Source organism: Chrysochloris asiatica, unplaced genomic scaffold (assembly GCF_000296735.1).
Source record: "Chrysochloris asiatica unplaced genomic scaffold, ChrAsi1.0 scaffold00311, whole genome shotgun sequence".
Classification (NCBI taxonomy): domain Eukaryota; kingdom Metazoa; phylum Chordata; class Mammalia; order Afrosoricida; family Chrysochloridae; genus Chrysochloris; species Chrysochloris asiatica.
In genome coordinates, this window is record NW_006408829.1 from 2,226,184 (window position 1) to 2,242,772 (window position 16,589).

Below are 16,589 nucleotides of genomic sequence, written 5' to 3' on the forward strand. Positions count from 1 at the left end.
GTAAAGATTTACACCCTCAGAAACCCTGTACAGGGTCGCTATGGGTCGGAACCAACTCGACGGCACTTAACAACAACAGCAACAATTGTTAGCTCCCAGGCCATACAAAATATATGGATTTGACCCGCAGCCCACTTTTCCGGATCCTGGGTGGTGTGATTAAAAGACTGGGGCTCTGGAAATCAGAAGGTCCTGTACACATCTTTATACCTATTATGAGTTATGTGACCTTGGACAAATGATCTAACCTCTACATGCCTGTGTCCACACCTAAAATATAAGGACAATGATGAGATAATCTATGTTAAACATTTAGAAACTGTTGTTGTTGCTCACTCATTGTGATCCTCTATCCAGCTTTCAAGGAGCAGCTGGTGGGTTTGAACCACATACCTTGTGGGTATAGCAGTCCAGTGTTTATCCTACAGCACACCACCAGGATTCCTGGCAAGTAATAATTATTAAATGTTTCCCATCATTCACTATATAAATCAGATACACATCGATATATTCTGAGTGTCCACCTCCTCAAGGACAGACACATTTTAGCCACTCTTTTGAACCTACTGTGACTAGAGTCTTCCACCCCCAGCCCACAATCCCATCTAGAAAAGAAAAGAAAGAAGCCACAACTCCTGACCGCAGAGTGTAAAATATATTGATGGCTTAAAGGGACAATTTGGAGACAAATTGACAAATTTCAGGTCTTCTGCTGAGATGACGTGCAGCATACATACATGCTTTTTTTTTTTTTTAAAAGACCAAGTCATTAAATTTTAAAATACATCAAATATATAAATGCATAAACACATTTATACCTTTTTTTTTTTTTTTTGTCTTTTTCTCTGTGTGTGTATGTTTTGATTTTTTTTCCATTAGCACAAATTACTACTCTACAGTTCTCTTAGAGTAAATAAATAAAATGGCTGTTTGCAGAGCAACTACAGACTCAATTCAGATGTTTAACAAGGTGAACTATTTCACAATTAGATGGCCACTGAATGAACAGCAAAGGTGTTTTTCATTTTTCTGTTCACTGCTGTCGTGGAGGGAGTTAAAGTTTCCATTTATTCTTTTCACATGTTTAGTCATCAACAGGCTCCAAAAGACAATGAAAAATAAGTCTGTTAAAAAAAATTAAATAGGAATTACGCTGTGGGGTTTTTCAAGATCCTCAATGTCAGATCATTTAAATTTACAAGACAAAAACAAAAATTGGTGTCATGGAAAACTAACAACAACAACAACAAAAAAAAACCCTACTGAAATATACATCTGTAGGAATACAGTGGTCAGTTGTGAACAACTCAAAAGGACAAAAACAAAAAATCCTTCAAGAACATGAAGCAGTCCAACAACACACTCTGCTTTTGGTTTTGTTTTTTCTCCTAGTGGCTATTTTCCTACCACAGTGTTGAGCTTCATTATTATATTAAATAACTTATATGGTAAAAATGAGTTTGCTAACCAGCAGCTAACTCAAAATCTTGTAGGAAGAGGGAGGAGAGGAATTCACAACACAGCACACAACTAAAGGGGAACAAACTCGTCAGCCAGCATCCAACCAGTCTTATCATCTCTGGCAATACTGACTTGAGCTGAGTTCGGGGATCTCAATGGAGATTTTGTTCCCCCTCCTCCGTCCTCTTCCTTTTTCATTTAAGTTAACAAAGAAATTGTGGGCTTCCTAAGAGCCAGCACTCAGCTGGGTAAGTCCTATTAGCAGCAAATGTTCAACCAAGTTAAAAAAAAAAAAAAAAAAACACACACAAAAGAAAGCTCTATCCAGGTGCAGAGCTGTGATTCACATGGAAATTCCAGGAGATGAATCATGTGCAGAGCTGGGATCTTTAGAGGATTCTCTCTCAAGCGTCTTCAGTGAACATTTCAGTCTCACGAAATCTGAGTCAATTTGTCAGCTGTGGGAAGTAAGTTCCTCATCTGCTCTGGAGTGAGCCTCCTATCTTCAGCGACCAGAGCCCTTCAACGATGGTGCGGGGTCTCCTCAGGGTTTTTCATGGTACTTGATGCCAGAAGATAAAGACCAGCCCTTCAATGATCTACATGATGCAGCAGCAGCAGTCAGCATCCCAGGGGTTAAACTCTGCCTAAGAGGCTTGACCTGAAAGGATGCAAGAGAATATGTGAACTAGGATGAAAATGCCTTGTCTACTATTAGCTACAATTATCAGAAAGGATGCAAGAGAAATGTGAAATAGGATGAAAATGCCTTGCCTAATATTAGCTGCACCTTTCTTTTGTGTTTTGTTTGGGAGCAGTTGCTAGTCACTTGTTCCAAATATTCATTATTGGGGATTATAAAAAGATTATTTATAAAGAAGTCCATGTCATGTGCAGTTTTATGTTAAAACAACAATAAAATAAACAAAGATAAAAGCACTTAGGTATGTGCTGCTCCTTTCACAGATGGGTTGACTTAGTACAGGGGTGGGGAACACCTGGCCCACAGGCTGTAGAGGGCCCTCAAAATAATTTGGTCTGGCCCTGCCAGGGCAACTGCAGTTCCAGCCGTTACATTGGTGGTGGTGGTTGTGTGCCGTGGTGTAAGGTTGACTCATAGAGATCCTGCATAGGGTTTCCTAAGCTGTAAGTGTTTACAGGAGCAGAAAGCTTCATGTTTCTCCTGAGGAATGGCTGGTAGTTTCAAACTGCTGACCTTGAGGTTAGCAGACCGACTCGTAATCACTATACTACCAGAGCTCCTTAGCCATCACATTATTGTTGTTGCTGAGTGCCATCGAGTCAGTTCCAACCCATAGTGACCCTGTATACGGTTTCTAAGGAGAAACCAGTGAGCCTGAACCACTGACCCTACGGTTCAAACTAACTTTGCAGTCCAGTGCATTAACCCACAAAGCCACACCAGGATTCCAGCCATCCCATTGGGGGTGATTAATTAAATGATTGACCAAAAATAGCAGGCTCATTTTTAAGTTGATAATTTTGTATGGCCTGCAAATGATATTATAAATCCAAATGGCTCTTGAAAGAAAAAAAGGTTCCCCACCTGTGACTTAGTAGATAGGTATGAACATCCTCAGTGACATTCATGACCATAAGATACACTTATATAGTAAGGTAATGAGAAAAAGTGTCGTTCCTCAGAGGTGTATTGTCATTGCCACAGTTGACCCTAACTGCCTGCACTGAATGGCTCTAGGGCCAGCAGGAAAAGAATATCTATGTGAAAATTTATCATTACCTACAAAGGTACAAAGGAGCTCTGGTAGCACAGTGGTTATGAATCGTGCTGCGAACCGCAAGGTCAGCAGTTTGAAACTACCAGCTGTTCTGCAGGAGAAAGATGAGGCTTTCTGTTCCCGTAAAGATTTATAGCCTTGGAAATCCTGTACAGGGTCACTATAAGTCGGAACCGACTCCATGGCACATAACAACAACAATAACAAAGGTACAAGGTACAAGTTCTCAGTAACTACTATCATTCTACAATAATTAATCTAGCATCCATTTGACATGTGTGACTCTGTTTTCTTTATCCTCTCATGATCACCATGCCTTGGCCAAGCCTATGTCCTTCAACTTCACTGAAGGAGCATGTACCAAAGAGCAATGGTGTTTAAGACACCAGGACAAGTGCTGTGGCACACATGAAAGAGAGACCTTGGCTTGCTTGTCCCCAAGGGGCTTACACATCAGTAGGCAAAGAAGTATATGTACTACAAAACAATGCTTGCTAAGTAAAAGGAGAGGAATATTGGGGTCTGGATTACAGGACTAATCACACCCATGAATGACTGCCTTCTCTGTTAGAAGATGATAGGAACCAGATAGAGCCCAGTTAACATTATCAAACATTTTGATCAGACACATGATACAAAGGGAAAAGTGTTTTAAATTCTAACATTCTAGACTTACTGAACCTATTGAGACTGGAGCAATCATGAACCTATTGCCCTGAGCTAATCCCTTCAGCCAAAGCTATACCCAGAAGTTTTGTTTAAACAAAAGACAACAGTTTAGTTCAATTTGTAAGGAACATATGCAGTGCTCTTTTAAAATACTGTATATGTGAGACCAAACTGACAACAGCAATTCTAATGCAGAGATAAGAAGTTTAGGGGAACAATGAGTCCAAGTTAATGGTAGTGAAACAGAATGAGTAAAAACACAGGCAGTCTTCAGGTAAAGGATATCCAACTTCCACTTACAAATAACTCCTACTTGTTCTTTGTTGTTGTTATGTGCCACGGAGTCGGTTACGACTCATAGTGACCCTGTACAGGGTTTCCAAAGCTGTAAATCTTTACAGGAGCAGAAAGCCTCATCTTTCTCCGGCAGAACAGCTGGTAGTTTAGAACTGCTGACCCTGAGGTTAGTTGCCCGATTTGTAACCACTACGCTACCAGAGCTCCTTGTTGTTGTTGTTGTTGTTAAGTGCCATCGAGTCGGGTCCGACCCATAGAGACCCTGTACAGGGTTTCCGAGGGTGTAAATCTTTACGGGAGTAGAAAGCCTCATCTTTCTCCCGCGGAGCAGCTGGTAGTTTCGAACCACTGACCTTAAGGTTCGCAGCCCGATTCGTAACCACTACGCTACCAGAGCTCCTTACTTGTTCTTTAATATTGTACACATGTGCTCTCATTTTGAAACAATTTAATTTATCACTACTGGACAAATTCTTCATCACAATCAGCTTCACTTGTTGCATGTGTAGTTTTTGATTGAAAAGGTGTCCAGCCTTGTCTTGCACTAGAGTAAGACTAAATAAGAATCATATGCATCTGTTCTGACTACTTACAAATTCTTAAAGACACAGTTAGAACCAGATGTACCAAGCGTGTTGATACAAAGTGAAGAACGTAACCAATGTCACTGAACTGTACCTGCAGAAACTGTTACAGGTGCATATATTGATCTGTATATTTCACCAAGAATAAGATAAATAATAGAACAAAAGGAGGGAAAAAAGGAAGGACACTTTTTCTGGGGAAGAGATGGGCCAGGGAAGAGGAGGCATTGGATTTGGGTCTGGAGAAGGGATAAGGTATAGCAAAGGAAGAATGCATGGTCTAAATGAACATGAAGGGCATACTGTAGCAATAGGGTTCTAAGCCACAAAGAAATCTTTGTTTAAAAGAATATAAGTGAAGAGGACTTGGACTAGTAGTCAGGGGCCTCCCACAGAAAGCATGCGGCTTTCCTCAGATAAGACTAACATCTCCTTTTGATTTCAGTAGTAATGAGACTTACCTTAAAGACTTCCATCTGTCTTTCTCTATATGATTTTCAGGTCCTTCACTCTCATAGGAAGCCAAGTAAAGAGCTATAATCAACCAAAAGTAAGAGTGTTCAAAATTAATGTTGAAGCCTTCTCCCAGTACACTAGTCATATCCCCCACCACCTATCCCTGTGTATACCTGGAGTGAAATACTACAGTACAACACACCCTTTAACAGTAAGTGATGACTGAGAAGACAACTTACAAAGGGGTGGCTGGGAGAAGAGCCCTTCCTATTATCTTTGATTTTTAAAAATTCCTCACAGGTAAAAAACCAGGTTTTCTAGGCCAATCTTCAATCCTTCTAATAGTTTTTCTTTCATTTTATTTAGAAGAAATCTTTACCCATAGTTTCCAAACCATGTCACTAATCCTATTTGTGGAGTCCTGATTGGGTGCGGTAGGATAAGCACTGAACTGCTCATCTCAAGGCCAACAGTTCAAACCCACCAGATGCTCCTCAAAAACCTTATACAGGATTGCTATGAGTCAGAACCGACTTGACAAACACATAACACAAGTCCTATTTAAAGCGGTAAACAATGATCAAATCCTATCTGGTATAGGTATCACTAAAAGGTCAAAAGTAAATGGAGTCTCAAATTGGGAACTGCAATGAGCTCTTTCATTGTGTGTTCTTTCAGGTAACAGGTTCATTCTTTCAGCTGTGGCAAACATACGCATGTATAAAATTAATAAATGTATAAACTGCTAATCTTCCCAAACCATATTTTATACAAAGTATACACATGGTATAGTTTTTGCAAACCATGCAACCCCATCATGTGATGCATATTACATGCATGTGTGTTTTATTCACATGAATACATTTTATGTGAAAAATATGATCACTAAAGCATATTAGCAGATATTTACATTTTAAATCTAGTGTGCTTAAATCTTTCACTGACAATTCAAATTGTGCTTCATGCACTATGACCTCTATCTATACCTTATAGGGCACTGTTAATAGACACTATTAGTTCCTATATAAAAATATAACAAATCATTGGAATTAATCTGCAGTCTTACAAATATAACTCTCTTTAGGTGAATGTTTTCTGTACATATTTAATCACTATTTTAATAAGTCAAGAGTTTCGATTATGTTTTCAGACAACATGGGGTAATAATAAATTGTTTTGTTCCCCCCGCCCCAAATTGCCTTAAATACAAACATACCATAAATACCTCTATCTTCACTGAAGCAATCCCAAAGAAAGAAAGAAAGAAAAAAAAAAATCCTTCAATAATTTTCCATTTGTATCCCACAGCCCTGAATATCTGGTACAAGTGTTTAAAAAGAATATTTAAACACAGAAGCATACTGTTTGTGGGTGGATTTTAAGCAGGTGTCTGATTCAAATATCAACTGGATAAATCAGGTTTTCTGTGCAATAGAAAACTCTTAAAATGGAGGTCAAAGAACAGACTTAATACTAGACTACTATACCAAACACTTACGCACTAATTTCCTTAACTATAGGGTGACTCCAACTCATTGTTGTTGTTGTTAAGTGCCGTCGAGTCGGTTCCGACCCATAGCGACCCTGTACAGGGTTTCCGAGGGTGTAAATCCTTACGGGAGTAGAAAGCCTCATCTTTCTCCCGCGGAGCGGCTGGTAGTTTCGAACCGCTGACCTTAAGGTTCGCAACCCGATTCGTAACCACTACGCTACCAGAGCTAGTGAGCCTTTATAGGGTTTCTGAAGAGCAGCTGGTGGGTTTGAACTGCCAACCTTGTGCTTAGCAGCCCTGTGCTTATCATGCAGTGTCACACCAGGACTTTATTCCAGGGTATATTGTTGTTGCTGTTGTTGTTATCAAATGCTGTCAAATAGGTTCCGACTCATAGTGACCCTATATAGCAGCTGGTTAGTTAGAACCACCAACCATGTGATTAGCAGTCCAGTGCTTATCCTACAGCACCACACCAGGACTAAGGGATACAGGTAAGTCCAAATGAAGGACGTACTCACCATCTTCACTGAAGACTGGTACTGTGAGCAAGTACTGCAAGATCTTCCGGTCTCTCTCAAATGGACACTCAACTTGTTTCCATGTCATAAATTCACTCACTTGCTTGGCCAGTTCCCAAAATTTCTGGAAATGAATTAAGACAATAGAAAAAGGGGGTTGGGGGAGGTTGGCGATTGAAAGACACTCATTAAAATCTGAAAGAGCTTCATTTAACAAGTCTGATTTATATAATTTTCTTAATTCTACAAAGACTATATTTGCTAGGTGTTGGTAAAATTTTAGTTCCACCAAAATAACAGTAACAATAATAACACAAGTAATCTATTCCACTAGGTATCATTCTTACAAATTAGTTCTTGTTAATTGTCGTCAAATTGATGCTGACTCATGGTGACCCCATTTGTTGCAGAGTACAAGTGCTTCAAGGGCTTTTAAAGTGGTGACTTTTTACAAGCAGATTGCCAGGCCAGTCCTGAGTTGTTTTTTAGTGACTTTGAACTGCCAACCTTTTGGCTACTAGTTGAGCACTTAACCATTTGCACTACAAATTACTGGTGGTGGTGGTATGCCGTTGAGTCAGTCTGACTCATAGTGACCCTGTATAGGATTTCTGAGGCTGTAAAACAGAAGTAGAAAACCTCATCTTCTCCTGTGTTGTAGCTGCTAGATGCAAACTGTTGACCTTGTGGTTAGCAGCCCTGTTCATAACCCACTAGGCTGCCAGGGTTCCTTACTACAAATCAGTAGGGAAATGAAAACTTTGTTCTCTAGCTTCAAAATCAGGGTGAGCTCAGGGCGGCCTGGTAGTGGTGAAGCAGCTCCCTCCCTGTGCTCTCTCTTCTGTCCTGTTCTCCTACCTTCTCACACTTACCTCAAAGTTGACATGGCCATTGGGCAGGCGATTGGCACAGCCTTCATTGAGGAAGTAAATATCTTTGATCAAGAGACTGAAGAAGGGAATCACAATCTAGAGAAAACAAAAGATTCTGGTTTGTTTAGGCAAATAAACTAGCTTTTGATGAAACAAAAAGAGATTAATAAAAACAACACTGATTCTGGATTTCAAGGAAGGCATCAATGAATTAAGATTTGGTGCTTTTTTACCTCACATGTCAGCAGTTTCCTCTCTTTATAATAATAATTTTGCTTAAGATACAAATGCAATTATTAATAATTTAAACATACCAGGGATAAGCATTATGGGGGATAGTGGTAGATGGGTAAGTGTTTTTCCTACTTCCATAACAATGATCAATAAGGTCTGTAAGCACCAGCAATAATGAAAGCAAACATCTAAAACAACTCATTTTCCATTTAGTAACTCCTTGTTCACAGCAAAATATTAATAGAATACTTCTCACTGCAAATACTAAGATTTTAAGATGAGTTATCTCCCTGTTAGAATCAGATGAAGTTTTTTTCTTTTTAGATGCTACTTTTGTTTTATCCTTGAGGACATTGCACAATGTAATGGGAGAGTTTGGGGTTGAAGCAACAGTAGTGGCAATTTCATACTGAGTAAACCTAACAAGTTAGCCCGTGTCCTCATGGGAAATTACCTAAGACGAGCCTTGCACAATGTGTTGTTGAGATGTGCCCCCAAGTGAGGAAGGGATATAAATGTGTAAATTAAAATTAATGGTTGCTCCAAAAACAATGAGCCTTTTTGAGTAATAGTTTCCTGCCTCAAATCTTTGATTTGATGAGGTGGTATTTACTTAAATAACCTAAAATAATAAGCTCTAAGAATTTACCCTACATCCTCCTAAGCCCACAATGAACAAAGAACAAAACTCAGATACAGTACCTTCCACTGTCTCTCAAATGCCAACAAATTCTTAAAGATTCCAAATTTGCCTCAATGTAAACAATGCATCACACACAAATGAGGACTCTATCTTGTTTCTCAAACATCAGCTTTTAACTTTTCCCAAACTTATTGATTCGTGTGGTATCTCTATACTAAATGAAGGGGAGGTCTGGCTTAGACACAGAAGTTATTAAAAATCAATTCACTTTTAGAGAGAAATGCAGATTTTCCTTTAAAGTCATGTAATATAAAAAGGTCTGAACAATATTTTGTTTCACTGATCTCTGAAAATAACTGTAGAGAATCAGTTTAACATTGTTTACAGAATCCTTAAAGGTGAAATAGTAAAGATCAGTCGCTTTCTATCTTTTCCTTCAAATGTTACTGGCTCTTTCTCCATGATTGTAGAACTAACAACACAGCATTGGTTTAAACTGTAAGGTTGGTGGTTCAAATTCACCAGCCACTTCCTGGAAACCCTATACAGGATTGCTATGAGTTGGAACTGACTCAAAGGCGCTTAACAACAACCACATACCGCATTAGTAAAAATGATCAAAGAACACCTGAACTTCTATGTCTGACATCAGTTGAAAATATGGATCCACCATTGCACACTTTCAAAGAACTCTATGGGATGAAATTGACAATAGCAACTGGAAAGATAAGACAGAAAGCTTAGGACATATTGAGTTTATGTTAACAGGGGAGGAATCATTTGGAAAAGGAGGGTGGGAATAGTTATAGGACTTTTAGAATGTACTGAAAGTAACTGAACTGTACATGTAGAAATTGAATTGGCATACATTTTCTGTGTATATTTTCAACACCAGCAACAAAAATAAAATCAATTACTCTAAAAAATAAAATATAACTCTGCAATTAACTAGTGGTATAGTATGGCGTTGGCAACTGAGGTCCTTGGTCAACGTGGGTTAACTGCCTGTTTCGGTAGGGCTTGCGAGATAAGAATGGTTTTCACATTTTTACATAGCTAGAAAAAAAATAAAAGGATATTACTTGATTCATGAAAATTATGTTAATCAAATTATAGTCAAAGAGTTTAATTAGAATATTGTCACACTTTGCTATGGGTAGGAATCTACTCAATGGAACTAAACAACATAAGCTTGCATATGGCTTTTGTCTGCTTCTGAGGGCCTTCCTGCATGTCACAGGTGAGTAGTTGCAACATGGACTAAAGAGCAGTATGGCCCACAAAGCCTAAAACATTCACCATCTAGGCCACTGCTATAAGCCAAAGACACTCAGAAAGCCTAGTTTTCTCACATTAAAACGGGAAAGCAGTAACTACCTCAATGAGCTGGGATGAGGGTTAAGTTAACGAATACATATTTGATCTCAAATAAGCTACTCCCCAAAATGAGTAGGTACCATACATGGGGACACAAATTATTGGTATTTTTGAAAAGATAACAAGGGAACATCACAATAAGGCTGCCCCCAGGAGATGGAGACAAAATTAAAATCAAGATGCAATACTTGCACAGTAGAACACCTTTCCAGCAGAGCTTGATTTCCGTGTTCTTTTCTGTATGCTCATCCGTGAGAGCCTGTGATGCTGACCATCTACTGCCTCATGTCAACATTCAGAGTTTTCACAAGGTTATTCCTTAACTAGAGTATACGCTTTGGGTGTAGGACTATCTATGATGTAGTTTTTGTACTCATGGATGCTTGCTTGAAAGATGCTGTGTAAATTTATGAATCACTCATTCATGGGAACTGACATATAATTAATCTCACTCTGGAGAGTGCACTGCCTGCTCCTTACACTCCAATCCAAGGAAGAAGTTTCATAGATTTCTTCCTGACTTCTCATTTTCTGGTGGACAGTCCACTTCAGATCTATAGCCACTATACAAATTCAACATAGGAAAAATGTTAAGGGCTATTGGATTTCTATGAACTAAGTTGAAATGCCCAGGTTACTAACAGAGCAGGACTTAGAGCACTCCACTAGAGCAATGCCCCATGTGCTTGATAAAGATGAAATCTTAATGGAAACAGACTGCCACATCTTTCTTCCACAGAGCAGCTGGTGAGTTTCCTCCACTGACCTTTAGGTTAGTTGAACCACTGTTCTCTGAGGGCTCCTTCTAAGACATCTTAGATGATGTTTTTAGTGAGAGGGAACTTTCCAAGTATTAATGGTTTCCAATTATTTTTCAAAATATTCTTAATTCAGATTAGAGACTCAGCAACTTCACTTCAAAGGTATCACTAGCTTCACTTTGAGAGACAAATGCTAGTGAGCAGGAATGAGTTGGAACAGTGAAAGGATTTAAAACCAAGTAATCCTCTGTGGGCTAATGCGTCAGACTGCAAAGTCGTTTGAACTGCAAGGTCGGTGGTTCAAGCTCACCAGCTGCTCCTTAGAAACCCTATGCAGGGTTGCTATGGGTTGGAATCAACTCGATGGCACTTAACAACAACAACATCAAATGAGGAATGGCTGGAAACTGGGAGACAAGCACCTGTAAAAAGGCAGATATTTAAAGATACTCTAAGAGTTTCTCTGAGGAAGATGGATTTATTCACACTACAATATGGAACCTAGGGATGTGCGGCCTTAACATGTAAACTAGGGATCTGAGAGAACACCCAAGGTTCTGCTGCTCTAGTTATGTCACCACAAAGTGTAAATGAGAAAATTACTTCAGAACAAAAAGAGTGTCCCCCTCACATCAAAAAGAACCCTAGTTTTTGGTATGTTTTCAATCTTGACCTTTGGGACCACTTGTAAAAAAATAAAACAGTATATATATATATACATATATATTTAGTATATATATTTTAAGTGCTGATATTTCACTTGTTTTATGTACTACAGAATACAATTCATATATACACACACAAAAGCATTTGAAAAAAATAACTAAAGAAGACAGGATTTAACAATATGATGGGTAAAAATGCTATGTGTTTTCTGGAAAAGGATGTTAGATCCCTATAAGTGCAATATTCAGTGTGCCTTTTGAGGATGACTGCACTTCAGAATTACTTAGGCCAAACTAATTGCAGTCCCTAAGGGAGTCCTGGTGTAGTGTTGTGGGCTAATGCGGTGGATTGCAAAGTTGGTTTGAACCACAAGGTTGGTGGTTCAAGCTCACCAGTAGCTCCTTGTTAACCCTATACAGGGTTGTTATGAGTTGGAACCAACTCAGTGGCCCTTAACAACAACAACAACAACAACAAGGGAGTCCTGGTGTAGCTCTGTAGGATAAGCACAGGACCAGAAGGTCGGTTTGAACTGCAAGGTTGGTGGTTCAAACTTACCAGCCACTCCTTGGAAACGCTATACAGCATCGCTGTGAGTCAGAACTGACTTATGGCATTAAACAACAATGATGGATCTGACTCTATGGCCATGAAGCACTCACTGAAGGCCACCTTCATTAGCTCATTTACCATAACCAGCTAGGAATTTCGCAGGAAACAGCATCTTCAAATGTTGAAAGAACTTATTATCCTTCCTCTGTAAGGAATTAGAGCACTGAAAAGTTCTAAGACCCTCAGAGTCAAAAGAATGATAGATGCAGGGCAATTAAATTGAGTAAAGGTAGGGTAAAGAGGCTAAAGATCTTTAAATTTTCAGACATCATTCCTGTACACTTAATGCCACCCACATATCCAATTAGTAACAGCAGGCTTAATGTTACAGCAACTAACCTACTTTCTGAAAATAAATGACTTAACCATAGGAGGTAAGTTAACTCTTTTAAGAGGAAAGCATACCTCAAGTCAGCTCCCTTGAGCACAGCTTAGCTGTCTATTTTCCCTGCAAGTCAATTATTCTTCAAAGCTATTAGTCACCCTAACATATGACTTAATTAGTGCTTGAAACACAACTTAGATACACTGCAAAATAATCATTTAATAGAATATGCCCGGGGAAATAGGCATCTTGTTAAGCTAAGCCTTTGTAGAGTATGGGGCTTTAGGTAGAATCCTGTACCCCACTCAGAACCTTCTGAGTTGGGACATTCCCACTTGAAAAGATATGCAGACAACCCAGAACTGCTGGGAAAACAGAAGATTCTTACTCAAAGAAGACCTGCAGAAAAACGAGTGTACTATTTGCCTGTTTGAATATTAAACAAACCCTTTGCTTTGGAGGCATCAAAGAAAGAAAAGTCAGTCGATGAGGGAAAACCCACTTCTAGGACTGAAACTCAAAGGGCACCCATGAGCAGTATAGTATGCTTGTTGGTGACTACCTGGGTCTACTTGTGAATAGATGTCAGGGAAGTGTAGCAATGAAGACATGGGCTGAGTTTAGCCATGTTCCATTGGTATCCGATGACCTTGAGATGAGAGAGAGAAGAGGAAGGACTGGCTGGTCTGAAGTTTAGGAAGATGTGTGAACTCCTGAGTCCATGGACACTGACCTAACCCCTGGGGGCTAGGGCTGAGAGTGAAGTGGCCAGTTGGTCTGAAGTGCAGGGAGGTATGTGTAAAGTCCCAAACTTGCAGCTAGTACCTATTTGATCTGGTACCTATTTAACCAGAACTTGAACCAAGGAAAATAAAGATGTTTGATACTGAGAACAAGTGCAAACTGCTACAATTTGATGAACTAGACATATGCCTTTGAATACAGTCACTCAAAATTTCAGTCATAAAGGAAGGATTCTTCAAATCAAGGAACAAGTTTGTTTCCTCAGTGTATTGAGTTGGTTGTTGCTTTATCAAAAATGGGAGCGACTACAAAGGCATGGAGTGGCTAGCTTACAAGCATTCATGAGTATAGTTAGTTGTAGAATGAGGAGAGTAAGATAGAATCACCACAGAAGAGTTTCCCTCATTCTCAGATGGATCTAGGGAAAGGAGAAGGGGGACCACAGTGATAGGATTTTATCACTCAATTGTGAATAACTGTTAGCAGGATTAATTGTGATGGTCACAACTGTAATCATAGAAGACGTGTAACTAAAAGGAGGCAGTAGTTAATTTTTCATTTAAGGAAAAGACGATCCCAGGACCATGAAAAAGGATGAGCATAAGTGGAGCATTAGATCCCTAGCTATAAAAAAAGCGGCCACAAAAGAGATGGTAGCTGTGTGTCTGTGGACAAGAGGTTAGCTGCCAGAATGTGCCCTTTGGACATTTAAATCAATATATATTTTTTGTTTTGTATGCATACATCAAGTAGTTTTGCTTTGTTCATTTGTGAAACATAAGCTGTAAATGGCGAGTCACAGGAAGGAAATAGAATAAATGTTGTTGCAGGGAGGGGACTATAATCATTAAGATGGAACAAGGTGTACAGTTTGCTTAATGTCAAGCTGATGCTCTTGTCTGTAAATGTTCACCCAATTCACAATACAAAGTTTTGAAAAAAATAATTTAAGTAATGCAATAATAACATGATCACATACATTAACAAAATTCTACACTAAATCACCTTTCCCTTTGCAAGGGAGAGAGAAATGCCCAAATTACCCTTATCACTTCTCCCCCATGTGACAAGTGATACAGTCTCTGCATTAAACCAACTTCCCTAGACCTGAACCGGGAGAGCAGCTCAGTGTAGTGCCCATACTCTATCTACTGCAGAGCAAAACACACCAACTCCAACAGGAACATCAGTGCTTTAAATACCCACCTTCTCTCTACTACTATGAGCGGTTAAAGACCTTTGTGCTGCCCCACGAAGAGCTGTTCGGTAATTATAGAAATTGCTTGAAGGATCCATCTGATGCTGTAGACAAGAGCAAAAAGATTATAAACAATTTCATCTTCATGTGCAGGAAGTTTACATGGCAATAATACTTTTAACTATAAAAATTTCAAAATTAGTTAGAGGACTTAATAGGAAAGATAATGTAACTCTCTCATTCACACATATAGACACAGAATACATCAGAAGAGAAGCATTTTCTCTCCTGAGCTTTGGTTTATTTATACAATCTAATGGCAATTTTGAGTCCTGGTGTGGCACTCTGGGTTAATGCACTGAACTGCAGCGTCGGTTTGAACCACAAGGTCAGCAGTTCAAGCTCATCAGCCACACAATACAGGGTTGCTATGAGTCAGAACTGACTCGATGGTACTTAACAACATAATGGCAATTTCAGCGACACGATGGACTTCATGTTAAACCTAAACCAAATGCATTTAGGGCTAACGGGTGAGATTAGATGGAAAATGGTAACTAATAGTCAAACACCAGCTATAGAAATATTTACTCATTTCTTTTAAAGATCAATGGGCCAGGTGATGGCTACCCATGGACAGTGATTCAACACTTCATAGTGATTTGCCTTCACACTGGGTAACAAATCATTCACAAATAATTAAATCCTTTATCTTACATAAGAAAGAGATGAAATTTATTAGACAACATAAAGCATCATATTATTGTGGTTAAGTGCCATGAGTTGGTTCTGACTCATGGTCACCCTGTATAGGATTGCCAAGGTAGTAAATATTTTTGGGAGTTGAATGAATTATCTTTCTCCCAAGGAGCAGCTGGTGGGCTACAACAGTCAACCTTATAGTTCATAGTCCTGGGCTTATCGTACAGAACCACTGTGTTCCTCAAAGCATCTTATAATGCATTTAATAATAATTCCTAATTTGGGAGAAAACTTTTGGGAAACACCTTTTATCTCCAATGGGAGCAAACTGAAAATGCCAGCACACCAAGGTAATATGTAATTTTACTCAAATAACACATGTAATTTTTTTGCTAACTGCTCAACAGTCTCTTTTTCCCTACTCGGCTATTTTAGTAAATGCCATATGTTGAGCATTTTATGTGTGGATGCATTATTTATGAGGGTGCATTATTTGTGGACAAAGTTGGTACTGCGATGAATATGATTCAAACACAAATGCCTTTTGCCCAATTCTTACTAACCTCTGAAATATGAGTGGAAGGCCTTTTTCCACAAGCTGGCAAAGTTTGTTGAAAGGATGGTGAGTGAACATTATTCTGGAGGATGAGGAACTTCCCCTCCAGGGGAATTGTGGATAAACGAACCAATAGGTCCTCAATGAAGTAAATTTTTCTATTGTTCAGAACCTAAATTCTATCCTGGCATGCAATATGATGTGACCAACAGGACATGGTTTCCTAGTTGATTATCCTCAAGATGGAAACCTGTCTATAAAACCTGACTAGTCCACAACCCTCTCCAGCTTGAATCCACCTTTTCTTTCCCCAAATATACAAGAATAGATGGGATTTTCCTTCTGACCAAATGGCCAAAAGATCACAGATGTGAAAGCCACATTCCAATGTGAAATGTTACTTAACAGCAAAATGCCAGCTTTGCATACCTCAAGAATGTCAAACTTCGCAGTCTTCACTTTGGCCCAAGTTTTCTTTAGTCGAGAGACTGGGCTCATATTCATACCAGCTACCCATGCAAAATGAAAGGGAAAGAAATAAGACCGTTTAGGAAACAGAATACTGATTCTAACTTATACTCTTAAAAGTACTCATTGTTAAGTGTGAATAAGATTTCTACAAATTAATAGGAAGTTACAATCTTAATTTTGAAATCCTG

The 16,589-nt window shown here is 39.0% G+C and overlaps 1 protein-coding gene across 2 annotated transcripts in view; it reads right to left on the minus strand.

Annotated features, from left to right (window-relative positions):
* Positions 1–1,734: 1,734 nt before the first annotated feature.
* Positions 1,735–16,589, minus strand: part of RASGEF1B (RasGEF domain family, member 1B) — a 53,898-nt gene continuing 39,043 nt past the window's right edge. Inside the window, exons 8-13 of one of the 2 annotated variants that reach the window (XM_006875071.1) lie at positions 16,360–16,439; positions 14,681–14,776; positions 8,113–8,208; positions 7,241–7,364; positions 5,233–5,305; positions 1,735–2,122 (exon numbers count right to left, since the gene is read on the minus strand). In XM_006875071.1, the coding sequence (XP_006875133.1) occupies positions 2,098–2,122; positions 5,233–5,305; positions 7,241–7,364; positions 8,113–8,208; positions 14,681–14,776; positions 16,360–16,439 (494 nt within the window). In that variant the 3' untranslated portion in view covers positions 1,735–2,097. The remainder of the gene's footprint in view (positions 2,123–5,232; positions 5,306–7,240; positions 7,365–8,112; positions 8,209–14,680; positions 14,777–16,359; positions 16,440–16,589) is intronic. The other variant, XM_006875070.1, reaches the window with a different exon arrangement.